General features: G+C 25.2%; 1 protein-coding gene across 5 annotated transcripts in view; it reads right to left on the bottom strand.

Moving 5' to 3' along the window:
* Nucleotides 1-13,037, bottom strand: part of LOC126903486 (dynein axonemal heavy chain 5) — a 30,584-nt gene extending 17,547 nt beyond the window's left edge. The window contains exons 1-20 of one of the 5 annotated variants that reach the window (XM_050681658.1): nucleotides 12,890-13,037; nucleotides 7,298-7,435; nucleotides 7,133-7,231; nucleotides 6,704-7,076; nucleotides 6,481-6,641; nucleotides 6,289-6,414; nucleotides 5,964-6,236; nucleotides 5,571-5,889; nucleotides 5,280-5,503; nucleotides 5,068-5,215; nucleotides 4,823-5,004; nucleotides 4,562-4,768; nucleotides 4,302-4,498; nucleotides 4,067-4,214; nucleotides 3,873-3,999; nucleotides 3,548-3,790; nucleotides 1,465-1,625; nucleotides 958-1,242; nucleotides 695-890; nucleotides 117-634 (exon numbers count right to left, since the gene is read on the bottom strand). In XM_050681658.1, coding sequence (XP_050537615.1) covers nucleotides 117-634; nucleotides 695-890; nucleotides 958-1,242; nucleotides 1,465-1,625; nucleotides 3,548-3,790; nucleotides 3,873-3,999; nucleotides 4,067-4,214; nucleotides 4,302-4,498; nucleotides 4,562-4,768; nucleotides 4,823-5,004; nucleotides 5,068-5,215; nucleotides 5,280-5,503; nucleotides 5,571-5,889; nucleotides 5,964-6,236; nucleotides 6,289-6,414; nucleotides 6,481-6,641; nucleotides 6,704-7,076; nucleotides 7,133-7,231; nucleotides 7,298-7,435; nucleotides 12,890-12,907 — 4,143 coding nt within the window. In that variant the 5' untranslated portion in view covers nucleotides 12,908-13,037. Of the gene's footprint in view, nucleotides 1-116; nucleotides 635-694; nucleotides 891-957; nucleotides 1,243-1,464; nucleotides 1,626-3,547; nucleotides 3,791-3,872; nucleotides 4,000-4,066; nucleotides 4,215-4,301; nucleotides 4,499-4,561; nucleotides 4,769-4,822; nucleotides 5,005-5,067; nucleotides 5,216-5,279; nucleotides 5,504-5,570; nucleotides 5,890-5,963; nucleotides 6,237-6,288; nucleotides 6,415-6,480; nucleotides 6,642-6,703; nucleotides 7,077-7,132; nucleotides 7,232-7,297; nucleotides 7,436-7,750; nucleotides 8,264-12,889 lie in introns of those variants that run through there. The other 4 variants (XM_050681657.1, XM_050681659.1, XM_050681660.1 and 1 more) reach the window with 4 other exon arrangements.
* Between the last annotated feature and the right edge of the window lie 76 nt (nucleotides 13,038-13,113).

Below are 13,113 nucleotides of genomic sequence, written 5' to 3'. Positions count from 1 at the left end.
CCTGTGTTATTTTGTTTCTTAAAATACATTAAAATAATAAAATTTAAAATACATTATTTTATTTATTATTAAAAAGATATAAGTATAAAATAAAAACTGAATGTTCATTTTATTACTTGAAACATTATAAGTCGGTCTGAGGCTTCTCTCGGCGATAGACCTGGCACCATTGGACCTAGTGTCCTATATTCGTGACAATACTGTACACAATCTAGTTTAAAATGTTTCAAATTTTCAGCTAATTCTTTTTGCAATTGTGGTTGTGAATCTAATAAGTACAAATTCATATCCATTGCACGTGATAGAACTTTTTGCCAACAATAACGTATGTTATCAACTTGTTCTAATTCTTCTTTATCAACTGGTAAGTCATAACGAGTCAAAATGTTAAATGCTTCTTCAATTGGCTCAATTTTTAGCTCCATATCCACCTCATTTTCTCTAATTTTTTTTAATGTTTCTATCACCATTCGAATGTCATCAAGATCTCTAATTGGTCTTTCTAGTTTTCTTTCCATCTCATTCATAACTGCATATACATAATCCATTTCGCGATGATATTTTTTTCGCAAAAGTTGACCTATGTGACGATTACACGATTTTACTTCTATTGTCAAACCATACTTCAGTTTTTCTAAAATTCAAGTCAATAATATAAAAATATAAAATATTTATTTTTTAATTTGTCACATACCAATAGATATTAAAACACATGATCCTAATTTAAAAGTATCTGGCTCTAATCTTAAAAGTTCAAGAAGATCACAATTTTTTTGTAGATAAACCTCAGAATCTATCAATGATACAGTGGACAAATCTTTCCTTTCAGACAAATTATTTTTCCATAGGGATTTATAAGGAGCCCATATACTTAAAAAATCTTGAAAACCCTACAAAGTTAAAAACATATAGAGTTATATTTTATAATTCTTTATAATTTTATAAAGAATATTTTACCGGTTTTAAAGGCTGTACACACGTCGAAAGTAATGAAAAAGCTTTTACAACTTCTTTATTTTCTGATACATATAAATAAAAGTTTCTTTGTATGATTGGAATTGTGGGTTTTTTCTCGGATGCCAACCTATACAATCTCCGTCGTCTTGATCGAGTATCTTCCTGAACAACTGATGCAGTACCAAGACTCTGTTCCATATTAGAAATAATAATTTTAGAATAACTTGTTTCATCACGCAGCGTACAGTCTTTTGCTAACTGTTTCCAATGCTTTTCTGCTAAAACCTGTTGTCAGAAAAACAAACGAGACGCGCACACGAAGACAAACACGTGGACAACACAAGTGACAAAACACAAATTATAAATGTATAAAACATACTATAGGTATCATATTAAAGGTGTACAAATTTTCTTAGTGTATTATAAAAAGCTTAATTTTATTTTTGTATGTATAATTTAATATGTCATAATTAATAGCATAGATGTATTACCATTAGTGAACTATACCTTTGTTTTTTTATTTCCAGTCCATTGACCAACTCCTTTCGCTACCCCTATCATTATTCTTCCAGTTTGGATCATTAAATCTTGTAGTTCACTAATACCTGGTCGAATAACAATTGAAGGAATCATCAATATGGCATGAACTTCAAAAACAGGTGACTCTCCTTTTAACATAAAAAACACGTATTACAGATATTTAATGTCACTAGTCTACGAAATAAAACATCTTTTTAATCATTAGAACGAAAGTATACATTTTAAAATCAATTTTTTGAAATAAATTAAAGTCTGCAATTAGATTTTTACGAAAATTTTACGAAAATCTATAAAAAAAATAAAGTTTTACTTTTTGCCATAACTTAATAGCTTTGATGCTAAGCTGAGAAGGTGTTAATTTTACTGTTTTTTTTTTTTTTGTGTCTGATACTATCACTTTTTCTCAGCTCTCATCGAACCGATTTCTTTCAACGATATGTCAAAAGATCACAAATCGTATCTAATCGAAGAGATTATCCTCAAAACTTGAACAAATTTCCCTGGTTCCCCGTAAATGGGGGAAATCTCCAAAAAATTACAAATTTAAAAATCGCTAATTTCGACATTTTTTCAATTTTTTTTTTTACTTAAAACTACCATATTTTTTTTAAAAATGACCAAATCAATTAAATTTTTTTTTATAGATACATAAGGTATTTACTTATCATTTTTTATATTTTTTTCATAAATCAAACCCTTTAACTGTTCTCCGGGGATATTTAAAATGATAATTATTTCACAAAAAATTAACTTGTAAAAGTGTTCCGGAAATTCTGACACTTTTATATATATCTTAAATTAAAGCTTATGTAGTATACTTCAATATTAAAAAAAAAACTTTCGGACTTTATTTTGTCTTCATGGTGAAAATGGCTACCGTATGCTATTTTTGTATTAAAATTCTTGATTTATATTTTACATTTTTAACTTTATATATCTAAAACTTTTTGAAAAATGTATGGGTCAATACAATTTTTTTAAGACAAATACTATTTATATATTTCTTTCATTCGTTATACTTTTTTTTTTAATCGGACCATTCCCCTTTATACAGCGGTGATTCAAAACTTAAATATGCATATAGAAAGTAGAACTTTTTCAACTTATTTTTAATTAAAATATATTTATTGATTATTCATACGTAACTTATAATCAAACATAAATATTTGTTATATTAATTTTGTCATTATTTAATAATTAAAATATTAATTAAGTTATGAATATTTCAATTGCAACATATTTTTAAATACCAAAAGTTACTAACATAATATTAGGAACTTTTATAGGATGTCATCATACTAAACAATACTATTTTTTAAATTCTGATAAAATTTTCTATTTAATGATTTCAATTTTGAACTTTTAAGTTGAGTCAAAAAGTTATGGTTAAGTATTCGACTTTGGCATGAATTCCTATTATTAAAAATCAAAATCAATAAAAATTTTANCATTTGATTTTCCCTCATCTGTCGGTTTTACCGAAAAATCAAATCTTAATTTCTCCATAGTTAAAATATTGTTTTATAATGTTTATCAATTCTTGATTAAATAACTAATTGCAATAAAATTGTTGCTAAAAGAAAAGTATCAGAATTTTATTAATATTATGTACAAGCTATTTACAATTTTACTCACCTAAAAGAAAAGTATCAGAAACAATATTTTATGCTATTAATTATTACAACAATTATTAATATTTTATATAAAGATTTGATTTTTAAAATAGATAAATTATATTACAATACATTTTTAATTTTATAGAGGTTAATGATAAAACTCATGTTTTTCACCTAACATGAACACCGACCATTATGCCATCTAGTGGACCTGATCGGTGTTCAAAACATAAGAAAAAGTAATCGTTTTTCTTACAAATATATAAAATGTTATTATTTTGTATGCGTTTTTAACTAATTATTATTTATCTCAAAACTAGAAAAAATCTAATTTCAGATTTAAAAATTTGCAAAAATTGGCTTAGAAAAATATATTTTCGTCTCTGATGAAAATTTTATGTAGATCAATGTTTTTCTTAACATTTAATAGTTACTTGAATCTTGTGAAAACTTTTTTCTTAAAACATCTAAAGATTGCTTTGTTATTTTTATAAGAGCATCGACTACTTTTCTACTATAAAATCGTCTCATTTCTTTAATTGCATTATTTGCTAGAGTATAAACTGATGGTGGTAACTCATAAGCAGCTAGAACAAATGGATTGTCAAAAAACTCACACACTGTACTCCAATCCTGTTGATTGTCACCACCGTCTTGTTTAGAGACATCTACAGTATCTAAATAAAATATTTTTTAGTTATAACGCAATTTTTATTAAACTCTTCTAGCTTAAAAATTATTTAACTTAAACAAACTTACCTTGTTTTCCTTTTTGAACGAACTCATTTTCTAATTTTGGAATAGTCACATCACTATTAGCTTTTTGAACAAGGTTTAAGACTTCTTCAACAGCTTCTTCAACGAGTAAACTCTTTCGATTCAATTCCTTTTTTATTCAAAAATTATTTTTATTATTTGTATCAGCGCATAACATAAAAAAATTCTAATATTACAATAGCAGCCTGTCGGCAGGTTTCATGAATTTTTTCTAAAAATTCTTCCATTGTCCATGTAATATCTTCTTCTGGAAATGTATACAATGTAATGTTTTGTATTGACAAAAGTACTTGAAGAATTCTGTTTTTGTAAACATCGTGAACTCTTAAATTACAGTAAAATGAAATTACTGAATTTATTCGTTCTTATTGAAAATAACTAAAAAAGTAGTTACATTGTAATATAACTTACCTTGTAACTAATATTTGTAATTTATCTGTTGCTGCATTAGTTTCATCTACAAATGTTTTCCATCCCGCACTAGTCCAATCTAGTTTTTGTAAGCCAGGTGTCAAGAGGTCAAGAAGCCAAACAAGCTGAGTTACAAAAAGTGGTCTCACGTCCATATTTACACTGCTTGCAACTTTTTGAATCTTATTTAACATACACTACAAAAGATATATATATATATATATAATGTATAAATAAATTAAGTTTTTCGATAAACTTGCCTGTAATGAATCACAAATTAGAGTAAAATGATCCCTTTTAAAGTAAATTGCTTTAGTTAGTATTGGAACTTGTATATCCATTTTCAGCATACAACTTGATTCTAATATTAATAGATGTATTCTTGAGTCAAAATTTACGTATACCATATTAGTCTTGCTGTTAAACTTCAACAAATATTTTACTAAACAATAGTCTATTACTTTAACCTACAAATATTTTTATCGTTAATAATTATAAAGATAATGTAAATAGAGTAGTACATTATGGTTCATCCAAATTGACTTTATTTCGTCTTCGTAATTTAGTAAAGCTAGTGACATAGAAGAAAATTTTTTTTGAACATCACTCATTTCTGGCATTATTTTTAAAACCGGATGACTATTGGCCTCATCCATAAGATAACATAAACGCTGTCTTAATGATCTTGCCCATATAATACGCCCTAATAAATACATCAAAATTTATTCAAATATAAAAAAATTGTAAATTTTATCATTTTATTTACCTGATAAAGGAGGAAAATTTTTGGGCACAGGTGGTTTACCTTTTTTCTTTTTAAATAATTTTAGTGATCCGTCAATTTGTGATTCACAATATTTTAGTACTCTAGTGTATTTTATGTCCATTTTTGTCACTGGTATTTTAGTAGAAATCTATTCAATAAGATGAGGTATAAAGTTAAATCATATTTAACAGTGCTCGTAAGTTAAAATTTACCTTTTCAAATTTATCAAGAAATTTAATACCCTGTCCTGTTTCCCAAACTGAGTTAAAATTAGTTTCAATTATATGAGCCAAACTGTCTTTCAACGATTCAACCAATGCAAAAAATGTCACATAATCATGTTCAAACTCTTTGTTCTTTTGATCTAAGTAGTCATATCCTTTGTTCATTACCACTAACTTTGCTTCTTCAAACGTTCTTATAGCATTATCTAGTGCTAAAATAAAATATAAAAAAAATAATTATTTTGAAATATTTAACATTAGTTCATGATTTTAACTCACCATCACCAAATAATAATCCTTCCAAACGTCGTTCAAACAATCCGGTATAATCATCAACTGTATCGAATAAAGTCAAAATTTTTCCAAGACGATTACAAAACAAGTCAAATTTTCCAAAAACATAATTTTCTGAAAAACTAAATTGTCTTCCTGCGCCGCGATGAATTTTCACTCGCTCGTATGTATAATGATATAGTCTATTTAACATGATACATTCATTTAATTTAGTCATTAAATAACTTCTATCTTGAGACCAGATAGTATCTTTATTTCTGTTTGTAATATGCTGTTTACAACTTTCAATCATTTGATTTGTTATCTATTTCATTAAATACATTGGTTGAATTTTTAGCATTATTTGAATTGCCCATTAATAATTTAGGGTATAATTACTTTAACCATAAGTGATGATATTTGTTCAGTTGTATTATAGAACATTGATACGTCATGAATAAGTCGTACTGTTTGTAACATACGGACCAAAGAGTTCCTCATTTTGACCGGGTTATCTAGATACAATGAATGACAACATTTTTCTAATGCTTGAATATATTTAGAATTGTCTTTTGCTTCATTATAACACAATGTTAAATGGTTATCAGTACGTCGCCACCTATCCACCATCCGCGATCGAGATAGTTGTAAACAACAAATGGTCATAACTACCTTAAAAATAATTTACATTCAAATATAATTCAGAAAAAAAAAATTTACTCACTTCATCCCAAGCAAGGTTAGTAGCTATTTGAGAAAATTGAGCTCCTCTCTTTTTCCAATACTCTAACTCATCTTGCGGTCCACTTATATCACTTTCATATTGCAATTTTTCGTCTTCCAGTAATATCTATTATAAAAAGTAAAAACATTTATTTTGGTAACATGAAAGTTTAATTTTAAAAATTTAAACTACTTCACGGATCCTTCTAGTCCAGTTTAAAACACGTTTTTCTAACGCAACAATTTCATCTCTATTTTTAGCTAATTGCATGGCTTCTTTATATGATGGAACTTTTGATAGCAAGTTTATTCCATCATCAAATATGTTAGGTTGATCACAAACTTCTTCACATACTATAATTAAATTTTATATCAACTTGTTTCTATAAAAAAAAAAAACAATTTTCATGTGTTACCTTTCAAAGAACTACAAAATGATCGAAGTTCTGGTAGCAATTGACTTTTAATTAACGGACAATTCTGATCATCCTCAGAGTGCTCTTCGTCTGCTTGTGTTATAGCCAATGCTGGTATAAAAACATATTCAATTATTCGAGCAATACTTTTCACTAAACCTTTTTTTTCTGCATCTAACGTGCCACAAATCAAATCTTTGTGAAATCCTTCTTCGGGTAACTGTTTTGTTGTATTTAATCGAATAATATAAATACAAATACCAGTTAACCCAACTTCCCAACCATTTGTAAGGAAAAGCTTTTTCTTTTTCGGTTTTGATACTACATTTGGACGTTGTTGTATTGCTCTACTAGTCGAAGGCTTTAATTGTATCTAAAAAAATTGATTGGTAAAAAATAGAATAAGTTTTACAAAGGTGTTAATATTACCATTTCAAAAGATTCAGAATCACTAACTTCTACCTCTTGATAAAACCACATCAATTTTGATTGGCCATTAGGTAAAAATAATTCATTTATCTTATCTAACTGTGAACAATAAATATTATTATAACTATTAAATAAAATTTATTTAATAAAAATAAAAGTATTTACCATGTTTGATTCGAATACATAGTCCATTACTGAGCTCCTAGTCAGTTCAGTACTATCGATGAGCAATTGAAAAGTAAATTCTAACCGAGGGTCCATTTCCCCTCTTCTTGCTTTTCGCTCGCATTCTTCCCTTCGCCTCTAAAATACAATAAAAAAAATTTAATTGCAAAAATAAACTATTTTTTAGAGTTAACTGTTATTAAAAATTTCTCTCAAAAAAAAATTAAATTTTATGTCCTTCAAATAGTTTATTATCAGTTATTTTTATTTTTTGTAAAATTATAAAGAAATTATTTCATTTATTGAAGTACTATAAACTTATGCCTATTAAAAAAATTGTTACCAAAATTAATTTAAGCATTTATTACTAATAAGTATATATAAAAATATGTGTTAATTTACATAAAATCAATGCAATTAATAGCAAAACCTTCAAATTGGGGCGAGACTTACTTGAAGTGCTTCACTTAACGATAAAGAAGTCCAGTCAACATCAATTTCTTTGACATCTTGGTCATCGACAAACATTTTAGTTTAATTTTATGAAAACATAAACGCTCAAAAAAATACTTAAAGATAAGGTTACTTCGTCGTCAAATAATTACTGTATTTGAATAGATACCAATTTTGTCACAAAGCATATGTAATTTGGAGATGTTTAACAAACTAATACTGAGCGCTTTAATATTTTTACCGCGAAACTATCGAACATTTAAAAAATAAAAATTCCTGCGATATTCATTCCAAGTAACACGCGAATTTCCGTGTGTGTACATATAAACTGAACGTTATACGATGACGATGAGTAATTTCTCAGTAGTTGTTATAGTAATATACATTCGCATTTAAATAAATTTAGAGTCTTAAAACTTTTTTAGTAGACATAATTATGACACAGTCATACTAAATCATAGTGGAAAAATAAAAATAACTTTAAACATATAAAGGAAACTATAAAGTCAAGACGAGTTTTAGACATTTACCGAGACATAATTGACTAACCTGAACTTCGGAGTTGAGCCTTTTTACTTTCTGGTGGTGTTTTTTACGATGAAACATTGTAGAAATCATTATTTAAACATTATCGAGACAATATTGAGAATACAATATTTAAATAAATGACATAATGATTTCTGTACAACTCTTGTATGATTAATGGTTAAATTTAGATTTTAACGTAGCATTTTACAATCCTAAGTATTTTTACACCTAAAAAAGGTGTTTTACCGATCACACGATGAACTTAGTTCCCATAGTGATAATAATGCACTGTAATTCTCCACGTCAATAAAAATTAATTCTATTTATGTATACCCCATTAAAATTTAACAGAGTAATTAATTTTCTTATTATATGATTGTTTATTGTGATTAGGTAGTTAAGATTATAATAACATTGCAAAAAAAAATGTTCGTTAACGTTACCTCACTTTACTCATTAAAATCAAAATTTGTAATGAAAAAAAATTTTTTTTTGTTAAAAAATATTAATTTATGTCAGTTTTTAAATATTTACAGCTTAAAAACTATCTTAACTCATAAATTATTTCTCAAATAGCAAAAAACTTAGATAAATTGTTAATTTTGAATATCAAACACAAGAAAAATTCTTTTAAAAATAATAACTCAATTGAAAATATTTTTAAAGATTTGTGATTACATGATATTGTAAAAGCGTGCTAGTTCAGTTTTTTTAGTTTCGATACGAAACTGAGAAGGTATTAATTTTTCAATGATGAGTTTTTTTTATGTGTTTGTTGCCACTTGTTCTCAACTCTCATCGAACTAATTTCTTTTAATGATATTTGTAAGACAAATAACATACAGTGCCTATTTAAGTAATTATGCCGACATAAGCCAAATCGATGTAATACTTACTATTATAATAACTAGGAAACGCATATTTAATCAACAAAGTATTAAGTAAATAATATTTAAAAATCTACAAATAAACTTACAAACAAAAAATTTAATATTTTAAATAGATTGCATCAAATTTTATACTTTTTAAAGTAACAATATATAATCTATTAATATAAGTCACTCGATTTCTCTAAAATAACAACTATTATGAAAACTTAATTTGGCATTTTTAATTTCATATATTTCTCGATTTATTAATCATCAAGTATTTTTTCAATTCATCTCTAATATGTAATAAAGACATCAACATTATTGTTTTTAATTATAATAATTTTAACTTAATTATTATTTTAAGAGAAATCAAGTAGCTAGTTTTAAAAAATAATTTTACATAAAATTACAGGTGTGAGAAAAAAACAATTATTGATTTATCCGACAAAAGACTAAAATACATATGGAAGTGTAAATAAAATTTTAAATATTAATAATTTTTAATTCCGTCTTATGCGTTATTCTAATTTTTTACTTAATGATAATTTTGAAAACAAATCATAAGTTTGTTTTGCATAAAAATCGAAGAGTGCACTCATATATTCTGAAAAGCCATTCTTATATTTTGTAGAATACCCATATTTTTTGTAATTTTTGTTAAATGTTTGCAGGCGAGAAATTTTGTCTGAATAAACACACAAATTCCTTGAATAATTAGAAATGTCCGAAAATGATTTGTTTAATATTACGTTCAAATCAATTGCAAAATCATCACCTTCTGGTAATGGCATATTTATTATGGGCAATAGTTTTGAAAAAAATGGGTCTGTAGCTCTTACTTCATTTAGGCCTTCAGGAAATAAACTTTTTAAAAAAGATATATAATTGTAAAGTTTACGCGCTAATTCTTTATATTCCTTGATTTTTATAATAAGCAAACTCTTTATTTTTAAGCTCTTTTTTGGGTAGGGCATTATTAATTCTTCATCATATATTGTCTTATAATCACTTGTCATGTAAGACAAAAATCGATTAGTTAACTTAATTTGTTCCCAACACTTACACTTTACGAATTCAAAAATCAAGTTAACTTTTATTACAAAATTTGCTGAATTAACATGCAAATATTTTGACTTACGTAGTTCGTCAGGCATTTCAACAAATTCTATATTGTGCTGATCTATGTATAATTTGTATTCAACATTATCAAAAATATTATCAACTGTGAAAATATTCTTTTTACTGTTAATTACATGTTTAACTTTTATACTCTTGAATTTTCCCCATGCATTTACATTCACAAGTATTTCATTAAGAATCTTAATTTTTTCATGTTCGTTTAACTCGGATAAAACAAAATTTGATGATAGTAATTGAATTAAAATAACGATCAATACAAAACAACAATTCATATTTTTCACAAAAGAAATTGTAATTGAATAATATTAAATCTTCTTAAATTAAAATCAATGGAGACAAAATTTTGTATCCACATATAGTTTAATATCATTATTTAATTGTTTTTGATATTTATTTTAAGTAGGAATATAAATGATTTATGAAAAAAATGTACATTTTTTTTAAATTTAGCTTTCAATTTATTTACTTACATTTTAAAAATAATTATTTTAATGTACGTTATTTATAACAGAACTCATTATACTACATCGAATTTTTAAATTAATGAAGTACTGTAAATATGAATACTTTGAAGTTTTCGTAGATTATCGTATTGCTTGAAATGTTTACGGATGTATCCACTTTTCAGTTATGAGCTGACATTTCGGACTCGTTGCAGATTCCATCTTCAGGGCGACAGTTACAGACTTGTGGTCGTAACTATACTGTCGGTTTAGCTTGTTTGTGATATGATATTTTTCGTTTAAGTCAAAATTATTAATGCTAAAGAATTTTTTCCTTTTTTCGCATGATTTTTATATGTTGTATTTAAAAAAAAAAAAGCTTAAATCCTTATACTTCTTTAGTTGGTAACAAATTTAAGTTATCAAAAATGTTAGTTAAAAAATAATTAAATTTTTTGAACGTCTTTAGAATAATTTTTTTTTTTTGTACAAACTGATTTTAAAAACATTATACATTTTTCCGTAAGTTATAGCAATATAAATTTAATAATATAAAATATAAAATCGAGAATTAATTCACAGATATTGTACGTTTTTCTTTAACTTTGATGTTCGTTTTCACTATGAAGACAAGTCCAGAGGTCAAATTATTTTTTTTCAAAATAAAGTATATTATATAAGCTTTAATTAATTGTATATATGGCTTAAACCATCATCATCATCATAAATATTGTCAATCACTATTATTCACGTTTTAATTTATGATATATGAACTTTTTAATTAAAATTTCGACATGTTTTAGACAATGTTTCTATAATTTTTTTTAATAATCTGAATTATACTACTAACTGTTTTTTAATATCAATTACAAATGTTTATTCAAATGTTAATAATTTTCATGGAAAATAAATCGTGTACTGTTACTAGTAAATAATGTAATAAGTGTTTACTTCTGTACCTTACATAATATGGACTAACATTGATACCATAGGAAAATTGTAAAAAAAATCAAAATTTAACAAACTTCAAAATGCTGTATAAACGTAACTACTGAATTAAAATAAGTTTTTGGTATCAACATTTTTCTTTAAAACTTATCTATATAATGGTTATCTAAAAATCTGAAAAAAAATTTTAATAAAAAAATTAATTTTTAAAATATTTTTTGTGATTGCGAAAAATAACATAAAACATACTTTAAATATAGTTCTATATTGGAATAATTGATTAAAAAAAATTAATTGTTATGTCGATTATAAGTTATATAAGTTGTCAGTTAGATTCGTTCCACTATGTATATATATATATATCACTTTATTGTTTAATAGTATTTTATATCATTTTTCCTTATCAATAATTGTCTTATAATTAGATTTACTAAAAATTTAAAGTTAGATTTGAATATGTTCATAAAATTAGTTAAGATTATAGTTAAATAAACTTTAACCCAACTAAATTTTGTTAAACTTTATTTTAAATATAAAAAAATCACATGACACGTAGATTTTTTAAAAATTCCACTCAAATGAAATATTTCAAAAAAATAATTTCATTCATCAAAGATTTAAACCATGTTATAATAATGACTAAATTTAATGTAGAAAAAATATGAATGTTCCAATCAAACCCATAAGATACGCCCTTTTACCCTTATCATGATGCAAAAAATCTATTTCTAATAATCTAATAGAAATTGTTAATTTATACTTATCTAAAAGCCAATTTCAACTGAAAAATTGAAACTCATATTTAAAATTCTATTCCTCAGGTTACTCTATTTAAGAATAATAAAATATTACTAAATAAATTATAGATCATATGATTCATTCAGTAACTTATAAAAATAATAACAATAAAAACTTTTGTAACGAAACTTACTTTATTACTATTGACTTTTTTTTATGAGTTATAAAAAAGAAATAGTTGTAATGCAAGTATGTTATCTAAATGATAGTTGCAAAGTTTTATGACAATCGATTTGTCAAATGTATAAAGAGTCTCGTACTTAAATATTCGACAATAATAAACTTTAAATGACAATTGCATAAACCCACAAATAAACGTATCGTATATAAAAATATAATTGTTACAGTTAGCGATGAAATAATTATTCATCATAATAATTACTTTACTAGTCCTATAGAAAAATTCTTACCTGTTCCTGTTCATTCATTTTAATGATAGTTGCTGCAAGTTATAACAATCAAATTTAGGCAAAGTTTAATTATTTTATTAAAATCAAATCTATTAAATAGAATAAAAAACACCTAATGACATGAATTAAACTCTTAGTAATGCCTATTATTGTAGTTATACTTATTCAGTCTAAAAGGAAACAAGAAAACATTCCAGAAGCGCCCTAAGCTAGTCGTAGACGTA

Source organism: Daktulosphaira vitifoliae, unplaced genomic scaffold (genome assembly GCF_025091365.1).
Source record: "Daktulosphaira vitifoliae isolate Bord-2020 unplaced genomic scaffold, ASM2509136v1 Scaffold_4, whole genome shotgun sequence".
Taxonomy (NCBI): Eukaryota; Metazoa; Arthropoda; class Insecta; order Hemiptera; family Phylloxeridae; genus Daktulosphaira; species Daktulosphaira vitifoliae.
This window is presented reverse-complemented; position numbering and strand designations above follow the sequence as displayed.